A 14,044-nucleotide genomic window follows, 5' to 3' on the forward strand; every position below is an offset into this window, starting at 1 on the left:
GCCTTTTAGTTCTTGTATATAGAACATTGTTTGAGTATCCTGTCTTCCTTGTTTGATGTTTTGTTATTTACTCATAATAATAATATGCACTTATTAACTATTTCATTTATAAAATTATGTAACATTGTGAGTATATTCCCTCTTATAAATATGACTAGACTACAATAATGATAAAGATTACAGTAAATTAATTTTAGATATGTCTCTTTGGAAAACAGGCTAATTTTATTCCCTTAATATGACAGCTTAATTACTACAATTCTGAGGTTTCAGTTCTACTGAAAAATAACAAAATCTACTTACTTGTGCTTAGAACTAAAATATTCTCTTCAAAATCTTATAAAATTACCTACAGTAGCCTAAAACATCATTTGGAGAAGTGACGCATCTGTGAGGTGTTTAAAGCTCACCATAGAATTGCTCTTCTCAGAACTGACTTTAATCCCAAAATAAGATACTGATAAAATAACTCTTTGAAAAGTAAATTTCGTTAGTAATAAAGAATGGGAGAACTGAGGAAAAAACAACACTCTCAAACTGTTTTGAAAGATAAAGTTTTTCAGTTTTATGTTTGCAGTAATAGACACAGAATCCTGCAGAGCAGAATTTCCTTAGAACTAGCATCTTGCTAAAGAAATTTAAATGGTTTAAGTTCTTAATATGTAAAAAATGACCATATTTTAGAAACTACCTCAATAAACCCAGTAAGTGGCAATGACACTTTTTATCACAAATTTTTATTGCTTTTATTTTGCTTACAATAGATTCTGATTACCTCAGAAAAGTACCAATTAAATAAGCTCAAAACATTCTGATGTTATTTCACACCGTTCCGTTTTTTAAGAATACAAGAAAACGAATTTGTATCTTCATTCATTCAGTAAACACTTACTGAACACCAGTAAGTGGTGCAAGTGCCAGAAATAAAAGTGCACATCAGATAAATAAAAGTGTACCTTCTGTGCAAGGTGCTAGAAATTAAATAGCAAATCAGATAAGAGTATTTCTGATTCCTCTACTTTCTCATTTTCTCCTATATCTTCATTTCAGTCCCCAAACTTTGCATTTTGGAACTTCATGCAAAATTTGTAACTAGAGAATGCATATTTAAAATTTCAGCTCACGTGGCAATGTGACAAAATAATGAAAGAACAGGCCACAAAATTGAATGTGGCAGTATGCCAACATAGAAAGTTAAAAACAGGCCAGAAAAGTATGAATGCAGAATTATAAAGGTTAAATGTGGTTTTGATTATAAAATAGTTTAAAAAATTAATGATAAAATATTGGTTTAAAAGAACAGTGAAATTCTCTGATAAAAGATCTGGTACAAAAAAATTTGTGTTTCAGTTGTTTTTTTATCTTGTATGAGAGAACATTTTATAGTGTTGCCATTGGAAATATATATAATTATGTACATTCAGTAGTACTGAAAATGAAAAAAATAGTAACAGAAAATCAGAATCAGGATGCTGAGCTGGCTTTGGTGCCCTTTTAGAGAATAATATGAAGATGTACAGTAGAGACATCCTAAAAATAACTTCATGTGGAGTTTACTAATGTTAAACCAATGAAGATCAGTGTGGTATCATAGGAAAAAGTGGCCAGCTTGCTGCTTTTTCCTCAAATGAGCATCTTTTCAGCAAGATTATACCACATTTTGGCCAAAGGAGAGTCATCTCTGTCATGGACTCTTTCTGTTTTTTAAGCCAGGTTTTGTTTTGTTTTGTTTTGTTTTTAATCACAATATTCTCCTTCAAATAGCTTGAACCTTGAGATGATTTCAAACTCAAGTTTCTGCTTATAAGACTGTTTTGTTATTTGGCAAATGTGTTGGTGATGGAGCCATCTAAACTTCTGAGACCCTTACTATGCTATCATTTCCTCTTTAACAGTGTTTTCTTTTCCCCACTGCAAAACCAGGCTCGGCTTCCCTCGTGCTCATCTACCTATAGTGTATCTGAGGTATATTTTGCACGTATTTTCTTACATGATCAACATGCTCGCCCTCACCATTTTTCCTATTTTATTTTCCTTTTGCCTTAATTTGTTTTGCCTTGCACTTTGCACTTGGCTGAAAGGAATGAGGGTACCAAAGGGGGAAAGTCACCTGTTTTAGGGGAAAACTTCTATACTTATACTGCACTTTTATCTGAGTAACTTTTTTGACGGTCACTGTATCACATTGAAATGGCAAGGCCCCAGAAAAGACAAATAGCCAACTTGATTGATACCACCACATTAATTCCACAAAGATTCCTTTCAACCAGATTATTAAACTCATATTGGTTAAGGTAGAATTCCAGTTTTTACTAATGGATGTGTCTGTCTCTGATAGCTAAAGATTTGTATTAAGTGTTAATCCTAATTTAATATCCTAACATATATGAGATCATTTAAAATTAATTATTAAATGAAAAGTTAATATAATTCCCCTGTTTTTTATTTATTCGAATTTCCCTATTTTTATATAAAATAGAAGATTCACTCCCATTTTTAAAAATAACTGATTAGGTTACTCAGTAATGCCCTTGATATTTGTATTTTTTTAATATTTTTATATTATCATTCATGAGTTTCATATTTTTTCAACAAAATATTTTACATGAAATTTGAACTGCTTTTTACTGTTTTAGTGGTTTAAGTTTTTTAATTCAGATTGTGTTAAACAATGGCATAAATGGGCTTTCTTGTCTCTATAAAGCAGATTCACTGGAATATTATTAATGAATTTTGAATAGCTGTATCTACTTTCCAAAGCAGGGACAATGTGGAGTAACTGATAGAAAAGAATATACATACCTCAAAATATGATTAGTAAATAAAAGAACTTTAATAGCCTGTGAATTTCAAGATTTTGATTTTTTACTTTATAGACATTGCATATTTCTATGTGTGTTTACTTTGTGCATGCCATTATCGCTGCCATGTACAGGTCTGTATGGTCAGCCCAATTCTGATGGCAGAAATTTTCTCTCAGAATATCATGTGAAAAATAGAAAGAAGTCACTGTCTAAAATACCAGGAAGTATATGCAGAACCAGACTTTTGACTTAAAATTTTAAGAAAAAGTTCTTACAGAAATAGCATGACTAAATCCCATAGCGTCACAAAGATGAGTTAACTGAGTCAATAGAATTACAACCATCTTCAGTTTTTTTTCTTTGCAAGTTGTAGCTGCCACAAATTTTTTTGTCTTAAAACTTATTTTGTGCAGAATTAATTTCTTCTTGAAACATATATTTGTAGAGAGAGCAAAACATGAAAAACAAAGGAATTATATTTATGGTACTCACAAAAATTCTTGAAAGAGAAGGTCGATATCTCATCACATTTTCCATATGTCTTCCTAATTCTCCATAATGATCATTTCCAGTTTAAAATATATATAACCCATTTCTTTCTGCCACTTCATCCAGGCAATTCTCCATTCCCCATGAGAGTGTATAAGAAGTCTACCATTGGCATCATCTCCAATCACAGCCTACAGCATCCATCAGGGTATTACTTTCTCTGTAACAGCGTGTGCTCAGGAGGGCTCTCAGGTTGGAATGTGGATCTGGCTTCTGGGGGAGGAGGGGCGTATTGTGTATGCTGTGGCATCTGTTCCATGGCACTCAGCTCTTAAATGAACTCTGGCTTCATCTGGGTTTGTTTCTTTCATTGTGATACATGGGCTTTCTTGATTTGTCATGAAATTTGTTCTTTTTTTGTCATTTGTGGTAGGGTTTCTCTGTTGTACTTAATGCCACATTTTTGTGGACCCCATAGATGATGTTTATGTTTAAATCTGTGATGCTACAAAAACCAATGAAATGAAGAATTCCTTAAAGAATCTAACAGTCATGATAATCCTCTAAACAGAAATAGTCTTCCATAATTTTTTCCATTTAATCTTATTGGTAAGTGTTTCACAGAATTTTAGACTATAAGCCTTAAAAATTAGATTTTTAAGGAATGTTCTTATATGTCAATTTTTCAAATGGAAGGCATTTGATGAGACTATTGGTAAAATACACTATTTATTTTACAGCATAGAGGTAGCCAAACTTTCCATCACTCAGTTACTTCTTTCTCTCACAGTTCATCATATCCAGTTACCTCCACTATTGAAGAAATACATTCTCATACCCTAATGTAGCACATTGGCTTTACCAAGTGCATGCCACTATCTTCTGTGGCATTCATGAGACAAAATAATAATAATATTATAAGCCATGACTAAAAGTGAATCTATCCATTGTTTGTATAAGAGTGAGCTAATATATGAGTGAGATGATTTGTAATCTCATCTGGTTGATACTGCTTAGTAAAAGTTACTCCGTATAGTTGATGGTCCTTTTTAAAAAACACAGTTCCATGATGCAAATACAAAATACAAGCACTGTGTTTGGTATTTTGATATCTTATCTCAATCTTCACAAAAGTGCTATTTGAAGAAGATACTATGTCCTCATTTTAAACATGAGGAAACCAAGGCTCAAAGAGGTTTTGTCTTGCCTAAGGTATAAAGCTGGAAAATGAGTGGCAAAAAGTTGTTCCTTCTTAAATACCATGCTTTCTGCTTTTCCAGAATTGTTAAGTCATCATTTTTGTGACTAGGCATGTAGTATTCTTATATTTTCACAATATATATTTACTTTATCAGATCGATGATACAGTTATGGATTATATCTCATCAGAGAATGTAAATATATCTATAAAATACAAAATTTCAATTCAAGGAAATATTAGATATCCCTTTGTGTAGTTGACTTTGTTTTTCTCTTTTTTAATCATTCAATAAATATTAAGCACTTACTATTTGCCAGACACAAATGCTATTTTATAATTATAGTGATATAATAGATATACCTTATTCAGCAAAATTATAATTTTCTGGTTATTTCGTAACCTTTAGGATTGACTTCGTATTTGAAATGCATAAAATATTGTGAATGTAATGAGATCAGTTTCTCAGGTTGTGCACCCTTGTTCATCCCTTCAAGCCAGGTAAAAATAAGGAAGAATTCACCTTCCAAATTTCTGACTGATCTTCAGCTTTGTACCAGCAACATTGTTTTATTTTGCTTTTAATCCTTTGAAAAGATTGCTTCAGAATTCCCTTAGTTCAAACCAAAACCAAAATTATTACTATCTCTGGTAGAGACAGTACTAATCTCTGGTAGAGATAATGCTCTATACTCTTTCTTACCTATTTCAAAGCTGGAATATGCACTAAACAAGTCTTTTCAGATTCATTAATTATCTAAGCCAGAAAATTTTAATAACCATCCAAGTTATCCTATTTTTACTGGTCTAAATTGAACCTTTAAAGAATTATCTATAATGTCTTAGATTTCCCAGTGGCAAGGTTGATTTTGGTCATTTGAAACTTTGAAGCTAAATGATCTTTCCTGTTGGTTGGACAGACTGAAATATAATTATATTCTTATTGAATACTTAAGAACTTTAAGCTACCTTTAAGAAAAGATAACATTTTTAAAGTAACATTCAAAACAGTTGCCCTTTGAACTCCTAACGTACTATTAGATTACCAATTATGATCTAAACAAATCTTGACTGACTGACAGTGTGGAGCTCTCTCAAATAGAGGTTTCAGTTAAATTGCAGATCATTGATCCATTCATCTACATATACAAGGCAGGAAAGAAGGAAGGACATCATACTTTACACAACATAGCATTTTGTGTTTATAAATAAAAATAGGACCATTTTTTAAGCACAAACAGTTTAATCTAGGAGTAGCCGTGAAATAAAGATTCCACACTGTGAGGTAATCACTTCAGATATTCTACTTTATAAAATTTTACTTAGAAAATCTTTAACAAGTAATTTATCATTTATTTGTTTGTTTCAGAATAATTGTCTATGATGTTCCAGTCTTTCCTTTCACTCTTGTGTGTATTTTTTTCATGCTGTCTGTCTGCAATAGTTGGGAAACTATTAGCTTGAAGAAATATGCTTGAAATAGTATATTTTGTAAACACTACAACTGCTGTTAGGAAAGTTTCTTGACTCCTACCTCACCTTTGAATTTTTAGAAGGGAATTGGAGTATACAAATTATTTAAGCCAAATAAGTAATTTAAGTACATCCTTTTCTGACATTCAAAGAAGTGATTAGCCATAAGTTTGCTGTAGGATAATGGGAAAACACATGACTTTCTTTTTGACTGGGATATTTTATAAATCCATCTAATCAAAGCATTTTTTTTAAAAAGAATTGGTAATTCTTGAAACAAGCTGATTGGTACTTCTTTCTACTTCAGCATACATTTTAAATTTGCCATAAAACAGGATTTTTAAAACGTTTTTGAAAACTATTTTAGTTCACATTAGTGAATTTCTGTTTATCTTCATATACTGCATTATTCACTGTGATCATTTGAAATACAGAAGAGGTCATCAATGAAAATAAAGCATAAGAAATTTAAAATTTTAAATGAGGCAATATTAATGCATATATGACAAGTCCAGAAAGTATTGAGCTAAATGTCTTAAAGCTAAAATATAAGCTATATATATCTTTTAGAAAGAGAGAGAGAGCATATGTATATTTGTATTCTTCTCTTTCATGGTAATAGGAATGAAGAGAGTCTGTTTAGTACTTATGTGGAAATCCAGCTTTATGCAAATATAGATTAGCAATATTGTCATAATGTTATCATTTTTCCTATACTATAGAGAATTTGCAAATGAAATAGATTAATTGGAGATATGAAAAGTTAGAGTCCACATAAATGTTGGTATATTATAATATATAATAAAATCATAACTCACCTACATTTATACCTGTATTTCTAGCTGCTTATTTGAATGTCTTTTTTCTATTTCAAATTCAGTATATCCAAACTTGAACTTATCTGGCATGCACAGACCAATTCTGCTGTCTAATTACCTTCTATCAGAGGTCATATTCTTAAAGTTTCCCAGAATAGAAATCCCATAGTCATCTTTTACTCTTTCTTATCTTTCATCTTTGACATCCAGTGTGTTATTAAATTTTGTCATTTGTATTATTTCTCCCTTTGAATATTTCCTTTTAATTCTTACCTCGAACACATTCAATGAACTTTATAGCCAGGTCTGCTTTCAAATAGTGACTCTGGTAAGACAATAAATGAACTTGGTATATCATAGGGGAGGCACTAAAAATATTGGGAAATGGTGAGTGCGTGAGTAAACAAATAAGTAAGTCAACATTTCTAAATTTTATAAAGTTTCAGCATCAGCACTTTAGGGAGAATTGATAATTTATGTAAGCTGTTCATTGGTTGGCATATATTATGCATTAAATAAACATCTTTCTTCTTCTACTCTAACATCAATGCTTAAACCACAATCAACTCAGACATAAGATTACTGCAGCAACTAGGTAATTAAGTTCCCTTTTAATAGTCCTTCTTTCCTTCAGACTAATCTTCCTTCCAACTAATCTGCTTTAACTCATTTCAGTTCTCTAATCAAAACAGCTATAACAGCCTAATTCTACCCTATTGTATCAAGAGTAAATGCCTCTCTGCCTCTCTTTGGAAGTCTTTTCATACTTTTGCCAGCTACTGTTTACCCTGTATTCTAGTGACTAACTCCTTCCAGTTTCCCAAAGACTTTTCTGGTTTTAGTATTGAAAGTCCCAGGTGCCCAGGACTATCCTGGTTTTAAAATGAAGCCCCATATCCAAGGAATCCCCTCAGTCCCTGGGAAACCAGGATGATTGGTCCCCTACTCCCTATCATGTCCCTTCCACTCCAGTCAAGGTGAACCTTCTTACTGTCCTATTATGTTCTTTCTTTATTTTTTGCCTTTTGTTGTACTCTTCTGTCTGCCTGAAATACCTCCACCTTAGTAGCTCAAGTTCAACATCATCCAGAAAACCTGCTTTGCCAACTTTCATTCACCTTAATCATCTCAAAAGAATTTCAATTATTCTTATAGACAGTATTACTTTATATTGCTTTTCCTCCTAACTATCTGGCCATTACTCTACTGTTCTTTATATGCTGGTGGTCACCTTGATACACTACCAGTCTTACTTCATTTCCTTTCTCACCACACATCTGCACTGGCTAATACAATAGCCAGTAGCTACATGTGGCTTTTACAGTTAAATTCATTAAAGTGAAATGAAATGAAATTTTCCAGTTGCAATAGCTACATTTCAAGGGCTCAATAGCCACATGAGGCTTGTGGCTACCATATTAAAAATGCAGATATGGAACATTTTCATCATTGTAAAAAGTTCTATTGGACCGTAATGCTGTATATATTTCTAGGACATAATCAGCTTTATTATTGTGATCATCACCACCATCATCACTATTATTATTTCCACTTATATACCACCTGCTTTGTTTAGGGACTGTTCTGGGATTGTCACATATGTTATCATCACATCATAAAGAAACTGCCTTGGCATCAGCTGCATTTCTAACCCACATCTCTCTTCAGAGTTATAAACACCTTATTTTAGTTTCTTAGCTGGCAAAGCAAGTACCATGTTCCTGTGGCTTTCTCTCTCTTTCTCTCTGTGACCTCCCCTATAAGGCCCTCAGTAATAAAATTAAAATCCATCCTGAGTCATTTGGGCCATATGCTAACTGAAGTAAGCTGATCAAAAGGTCCTATTAACAATGGTTCCGCACCCACAGGAATGGATTAAGTTTAGTATGTTTTTTGGGGGTACCTTACTCCAAGCTACCACATACCTCAAACGCAACTCAGTGCCCAAATTTTTTTCTGCAGCCCTATTTCAATATATGACACTACCCAATTATTTAGACTGGAAAGATATTATTTAGCCTACATGCAGCATGACCAATCAATACCTGCCTCTTTTGTATCTCTGGAATCCATACCCTTCTTTCCAGAATTACATTGAGTAGTTTAGTTGGGATTCTAATCTGAATTGCTAGAATAACCTCCAAACTGGTTTCCATACCCTTATTCCACATAGCTCACCAGAATAAGCTTGTTAAAATCTTAATGAAATCATGCTATTCCCCTACTTAAAATCCTTCAGTTACTCCCATGTTTCTTAGGAGTTGGTTCCTATCTCTATTTTTTTTAAGTAGCATACATAAAACACTAAATGTGCCATTTTAAGCATTTTTAAACATAACATTCAGTGGGACTAACTACTTTTACAATACTGTGCTACCATCATCACCTTCCAATACTAAAACTTCTTCATCACCCACAAACCTTTTTACCCATTATCAACCTCTCCTCTTAATGGTCCCTGTCATGGCTAAAAATCTTCTGCCATACTTCTTGCAATTTCCCAATTGCCACAGTTACCCACATCTGTAACTGTGCCAAGTTACTCACATCTGTGAGTAACTTGCTTTTTTTCTGACTTTACCTCCTTTCCTTCATCTAGCTAAATTATAATTGTCCTTTAAGACTCTGCTCATATATCCTTCTCCCTGCCAGCTCTGAGTTAAGATCATCTCTTACATGTCCCCACAGCAGTTTATACTAACTTCTATTACAACACTTATCATACTGTATTATAATTGATATTTACTTGATTGTCTTTATTGTGTTGTGCTCCTAGAAAGCAGAGGCTGCTTTACAGAAACAGAATCTATAATTCACAGACTAGATAAGTCTGGGGCAAACAGTAGGTATTCAATTAGAAGGGGCTGAATGAATGAGTGGATGAAATTTCATTATGTCCTAATTGATATATATATATATATATAATAGTATTCACTCTGTTATTAGAGTATAAGACTTGATTGGGTAGAGACACTGACTTAGTTTCTTTTGACTTTTACTCCCTTCCCCCATCTATCACACAGTAAGCATTTAATGACCAAATGCTGATTCAATCATGTCCTTAAACCTAGTCTCAAATATCCCACTATATATTAATATCAAATGTCCCAAAGTAGTTATTAATCTAGGTCAGTGTTTCTAAGGCACTTTAATTCTACATGGCCTGACTGTTCCTATAATATACTCTGATATTCCATTCATAAATAAATAATAAGAGTAGGGGTAGCTGGCCCAGTTTTTCTTGAGTGTGGCTCAAACAGTATCTAAGAGTTATTCCAATATCTACAATTCTAATTCTTTATTAACACTGGATATGATGGAAAGGGAGAGTCTCAAACTGTAGAACTGACTTTCTCAGCTAATAGTTGAAATCTGAAATTTACCTGAGAGGAGTACAGCTTTGTTCTCTGTGACTCCAGTCAGTCTCCCTGATAATCTGTTTTAAAAACGTTGAGAACTAAGTTTATAAAAAAAAATAATGGTCTCATAAATTCAGGTGGGAATTCATATGAGAATCAGAATTGGTACACAAGTAAGTTGTATTGGACAGATATACTTCTAGGTTGATATCTAGGGTAATACATATATAGTAAGCTGAGACTTATTATCAAGTCAGTAGGAAAATCTTCCTTAGCTCCAACAACATTGAAGTCAACATCTAGTCTTAACTGATTGATAAATAACTTGTATATAGGCCTTTAACTAAGGCATCTTTATCTATTACCAAGCTACAAAGGGAGTATTGGCAAGCAACTTAAGTGAAAATAAGGATCAACATATAAATGTCCAATGGCTTTTTTTTACTACTCTATCCTATACTGAGGGAACACTACTCTTAATATCAAAGAAATTTTTGCTCCTCACTAGGTAGATACCTTCCTGTGTCCTTCTGTAACACAGGCCATCATTTTGTCTCCATTTTTCTTTGTATTTCATAATTAACACAATTATCTCTTCTATCTAGGAAAATAGAAGGCACAGTTTACACAGCTTCCTGTAAATTATAGGAGTTTAATAAATTCTAAGCTCATGGTCATACTTTTTACTGGAAACCCTTGTGGTTTGTACATATAGATTTACAAATGAGTTTGGTTTACCACTAATCTTTGCATAACTCTTAAATATTCAGATAAGTATTTTTCTGACTACCAACAATGTAAATTTTTCTTTCGCTTATTCACACAAATGTATATTTGGATACAATTAAAAGTACAGCCTGAGCTTCAGCAAGTAGTTTTCTTTGGTCACCCTTTTCAAAAGCATTTCCTTTCTTAATCAAGGTTCCTCAACTAAACTGCAGAACACAGAAAATGATTTATATAGCTGTATTGTAAAGCCTCTTATGAGGATGGTGCCATTCTATATCCATAAAAGAAAAGTTAATTTATAACATACAATGGATGTTATACTATATTAGGGCCTAATTCTCTCCTAAAGTTGAGAATGATGTAGTAACTCCTTCTTTACTCTTTTAAGTAATTCAGTATTTCTTGAAGCCATTTATTTAAAGCCACACTTAAAATTTCTTCTTTGGGAATTTTCTATATTGCAGTATTCTTTGAATACTAAAGTCCTGAATAGCCTCACATTTACCATGTGAATTTAGGATTTGAGGGTGTGAGGCATGTTTTATTAGAGAGGTTTTTTCATTTTTATGGCAGAACCAAGAAGTTTAGCCAGCTTCTCATCATATTTTGGAGATGTTCCTCCTTTGACAGTTACTAATATTTTATTGGTTTTCTCACAGTGAAATAAACTTACCCAAGTCAATTAAGCACAGTGTTTAAAAGTTTGACTTTGGAGCTAGATTTAATTCCAAAGGTGGGTTTGAAACCCAACCCTGCCTCTTACTAGTTTTGTAATTATAGGCAAGTTGACCTCTCTGTACCTCATATTTCTATAAAATGGCAATATTACCACCTATAGGGCACTGTAAACATTGAGTCACTCAATATTGCTGATGCAGTGTCTAATATACATAAGTACTAAAGTAAATGTTAACCACTGTGGTCAGTGGTATTATATTAAAGATCCAAAGGTAGTTATTTTTAGTTTTAACTGACTCAGACACTTTATCTGCTACTTATGTCACACAGTAAAATATGTTTTTTATATGATAATTAGCCACAATCCAACTGAAAAATCATTTTTACCTTCTCTATCAACATGGCTTAACCTAGTTGCCATCCTTTTGTACATCTTCTGCCTTGCTTCTTTTTCTTAATTACTGTGAAGTATATTGAATATGAAATACATGAACATCTATTTATAAGATGTCTTTATATTCTTTCTGCTAGTTGGCTGTCTCCTCCAGTATCTCTCATATCTATTGTTTCTAAAATCCTTTTCCCACTTAATGTCAATAGATTATTTATATACTACCCCTCCTCAGAAGAATATGGCTAATAAGAGTAGTGCTTTTTAAAATTATTGTTATATTGTCCTTGAATTCCATTATTTGTCATACTCTGCCGGCAGTCACTAGCTTATAAGTAGGGCAAAGCAGTTTCCCTTGAAAATAACTTTTAAAATGGTGACCACATTTCTAGGCGAGTACTCAAAAGTTTATATAACCCTTAATAAACTGAAATAGCATATAATTTCATGGAATTGAGGGTTACATAGACATATATGGGTTAATGTAGGAATCTGTCTATTATTTCTTGGGAAAATGCATTTTAACTTCTAATAGAATCCAACCTACTCTAAGTCATTTTTGCCTTGACTGCTTCTGAATAGTGATGGAATCTACATCCTTTTTCTTCCTCCCACAGCTCCAGAGTGGCATCTTCCTTGGAATACTCATTGAACTGTAAAGAAAAGGGAGAGGGAGTAAGGATTTGCTCACAGCATTATCAGTGTTTGTGGAGTAAAATTATTAGTTGAGTATTTATATCTGGAGTTTATGTGTACATAGCAAATTTCAAAGCACTTTCTGTAGTGTGGTATTTATTTCTAGCCATGTATAAGATATTTCTTCTATCTCATCCTAGTGAATTCTAATTTTTCTGATTAATTCTTTATTTTGTTTACTAAGTAGTTGTTTACCAAGTACCTTTAGTATCATAGAAATAAGATATAGATCTCTGAACCAGTGAAACAAAGTAAAATAAATATATGTCTGCGAATTAAGAGAAACGATTTCTGCTGTCAGTTCTGTTCCCAATTTCCTAAGAAATGGTGAGTTGTTATTCTATTTCACTTTAACCCAATTAACCCATCTTTAAAATTGGAATGAGTTAGACGTTTTGTCACTCAGAAAGTTTGCTCTAGTGAGATTTCAGACTAAGAAAGGGATTTTCACAAGAAAGCTAATACATCACAAATATAATAAACAATATTTTAATCCAGTCAAAATGTTAATGGTACAATTTTAAAGAAATTGTATCCTAATTATCCAATGTGTGTTTTTCTTTTTTACCTGAAAATTCAGTCAAGGCTCCAAACATGGATAAAAAACATACTCTGAGTTTGAAAAATCTATAATGGATTTTGATGCCCTGAGTGAATATAAAAATTGAAATTGGTATGATTGTGTTATTTTTACTTGGTTATTTATACATTCTCTGTTGCTAACATTATCTGTAGGTCATGACTAATGAACAAGTATCTACTGAGCATCAATACAAAAGGGTAGATACTATCTTATTAAGCAAAAAGAGAATGTAGTAAAAATTTAAATGAGCCTCATTTAAGGATTTTACAAATTGAAGTGCTGTCTCATTTTTAAATCATAACTATGTATTTTGCCTGTGGTATTCTTAAATATTACTAGAAGAAATGCCTTTGTTCAGGAAATAAAAGCTATGTAGTGTTAGGGTCATAAAGTCTGTAGTGAAGTCACCATTCTAAGGTCCTGTACTCACAAAATGATCATGGGGAAATTATTTAAAATTCACATGTATTGTTCTTGAGTCCTAGAAAAGAATTTGTTTAGGAAAGATTCTCCTAGAATAGGTTGGAGTTATTGGTGCCTTATTATGTAACTTTTTTTTTTTTTTAACATGGGCAGGCACCGGGAGTCGAACCCGGGTCCTCTGGCATGGCAGGCAAACATTCTTGCCTGCTGAGCCACTGTGGACCACCCCCTTATTACGTAACTTTAAACATGCTATGTTACTTCTTTAGGCCACATTTTTCTCCCTACAGTCATGGTTTCAGTTTTCCTAAGGTTGGTGATGAGGTTTATTTCATTTCTTTGTCAAGTACAGAAAATTCTGGAAAGAAAGAAAGGCAAAGCATGATATTACTCTTTATAAACA

At 32.7% G+C, this 14,044-nt stretch overlaps 1 protein-coding gene across 25 annotated transcripts in view; it reads left to right on the forward strand.

The window, feature by feature from the left end:
* Positions 1 to 14,044, forward strand: part of GPHN (gephyrin) — a 750,954-nt gene that overhangs the window by 541,493 nt on the left and 195,417 nt on the right. For 3 of the 25 annotated variants that reach the window (XM_077122763.1, XM_077122762.1, XM_077122764.1), the window contains one exon: positions 1,924 to 1,965. The exons of the other annotated variants lie outside the window; for them this stretch is intronic. In XM_077122763.1, the coding sequence (XP_076978878.1) occupies positions 1,924 to 1,965 (42 nt within the window). The remainder of the gene's footprint in view (positions 1 to 1,923; positions 1,966 to 14,044) is intronic. 25 annotated transcript variants of the gene reach the window in all.

Source organism: Tamandua tetradactyla, chromosome 12 (assembly GCF_023851605.1).
Source record: "Tamandua tetradactyla isolate mTamTet1 chromosome 12, mTamTet1.pri, whole genome shotgun sequence".
Taxonomy (NCBI): domain Eukaryota; kingdom Metazoa; phylum Chordata; class Mammalia; order Pilosa; family Myrmecophagidae; genus Tamandua; species Tamandua tetradactyla.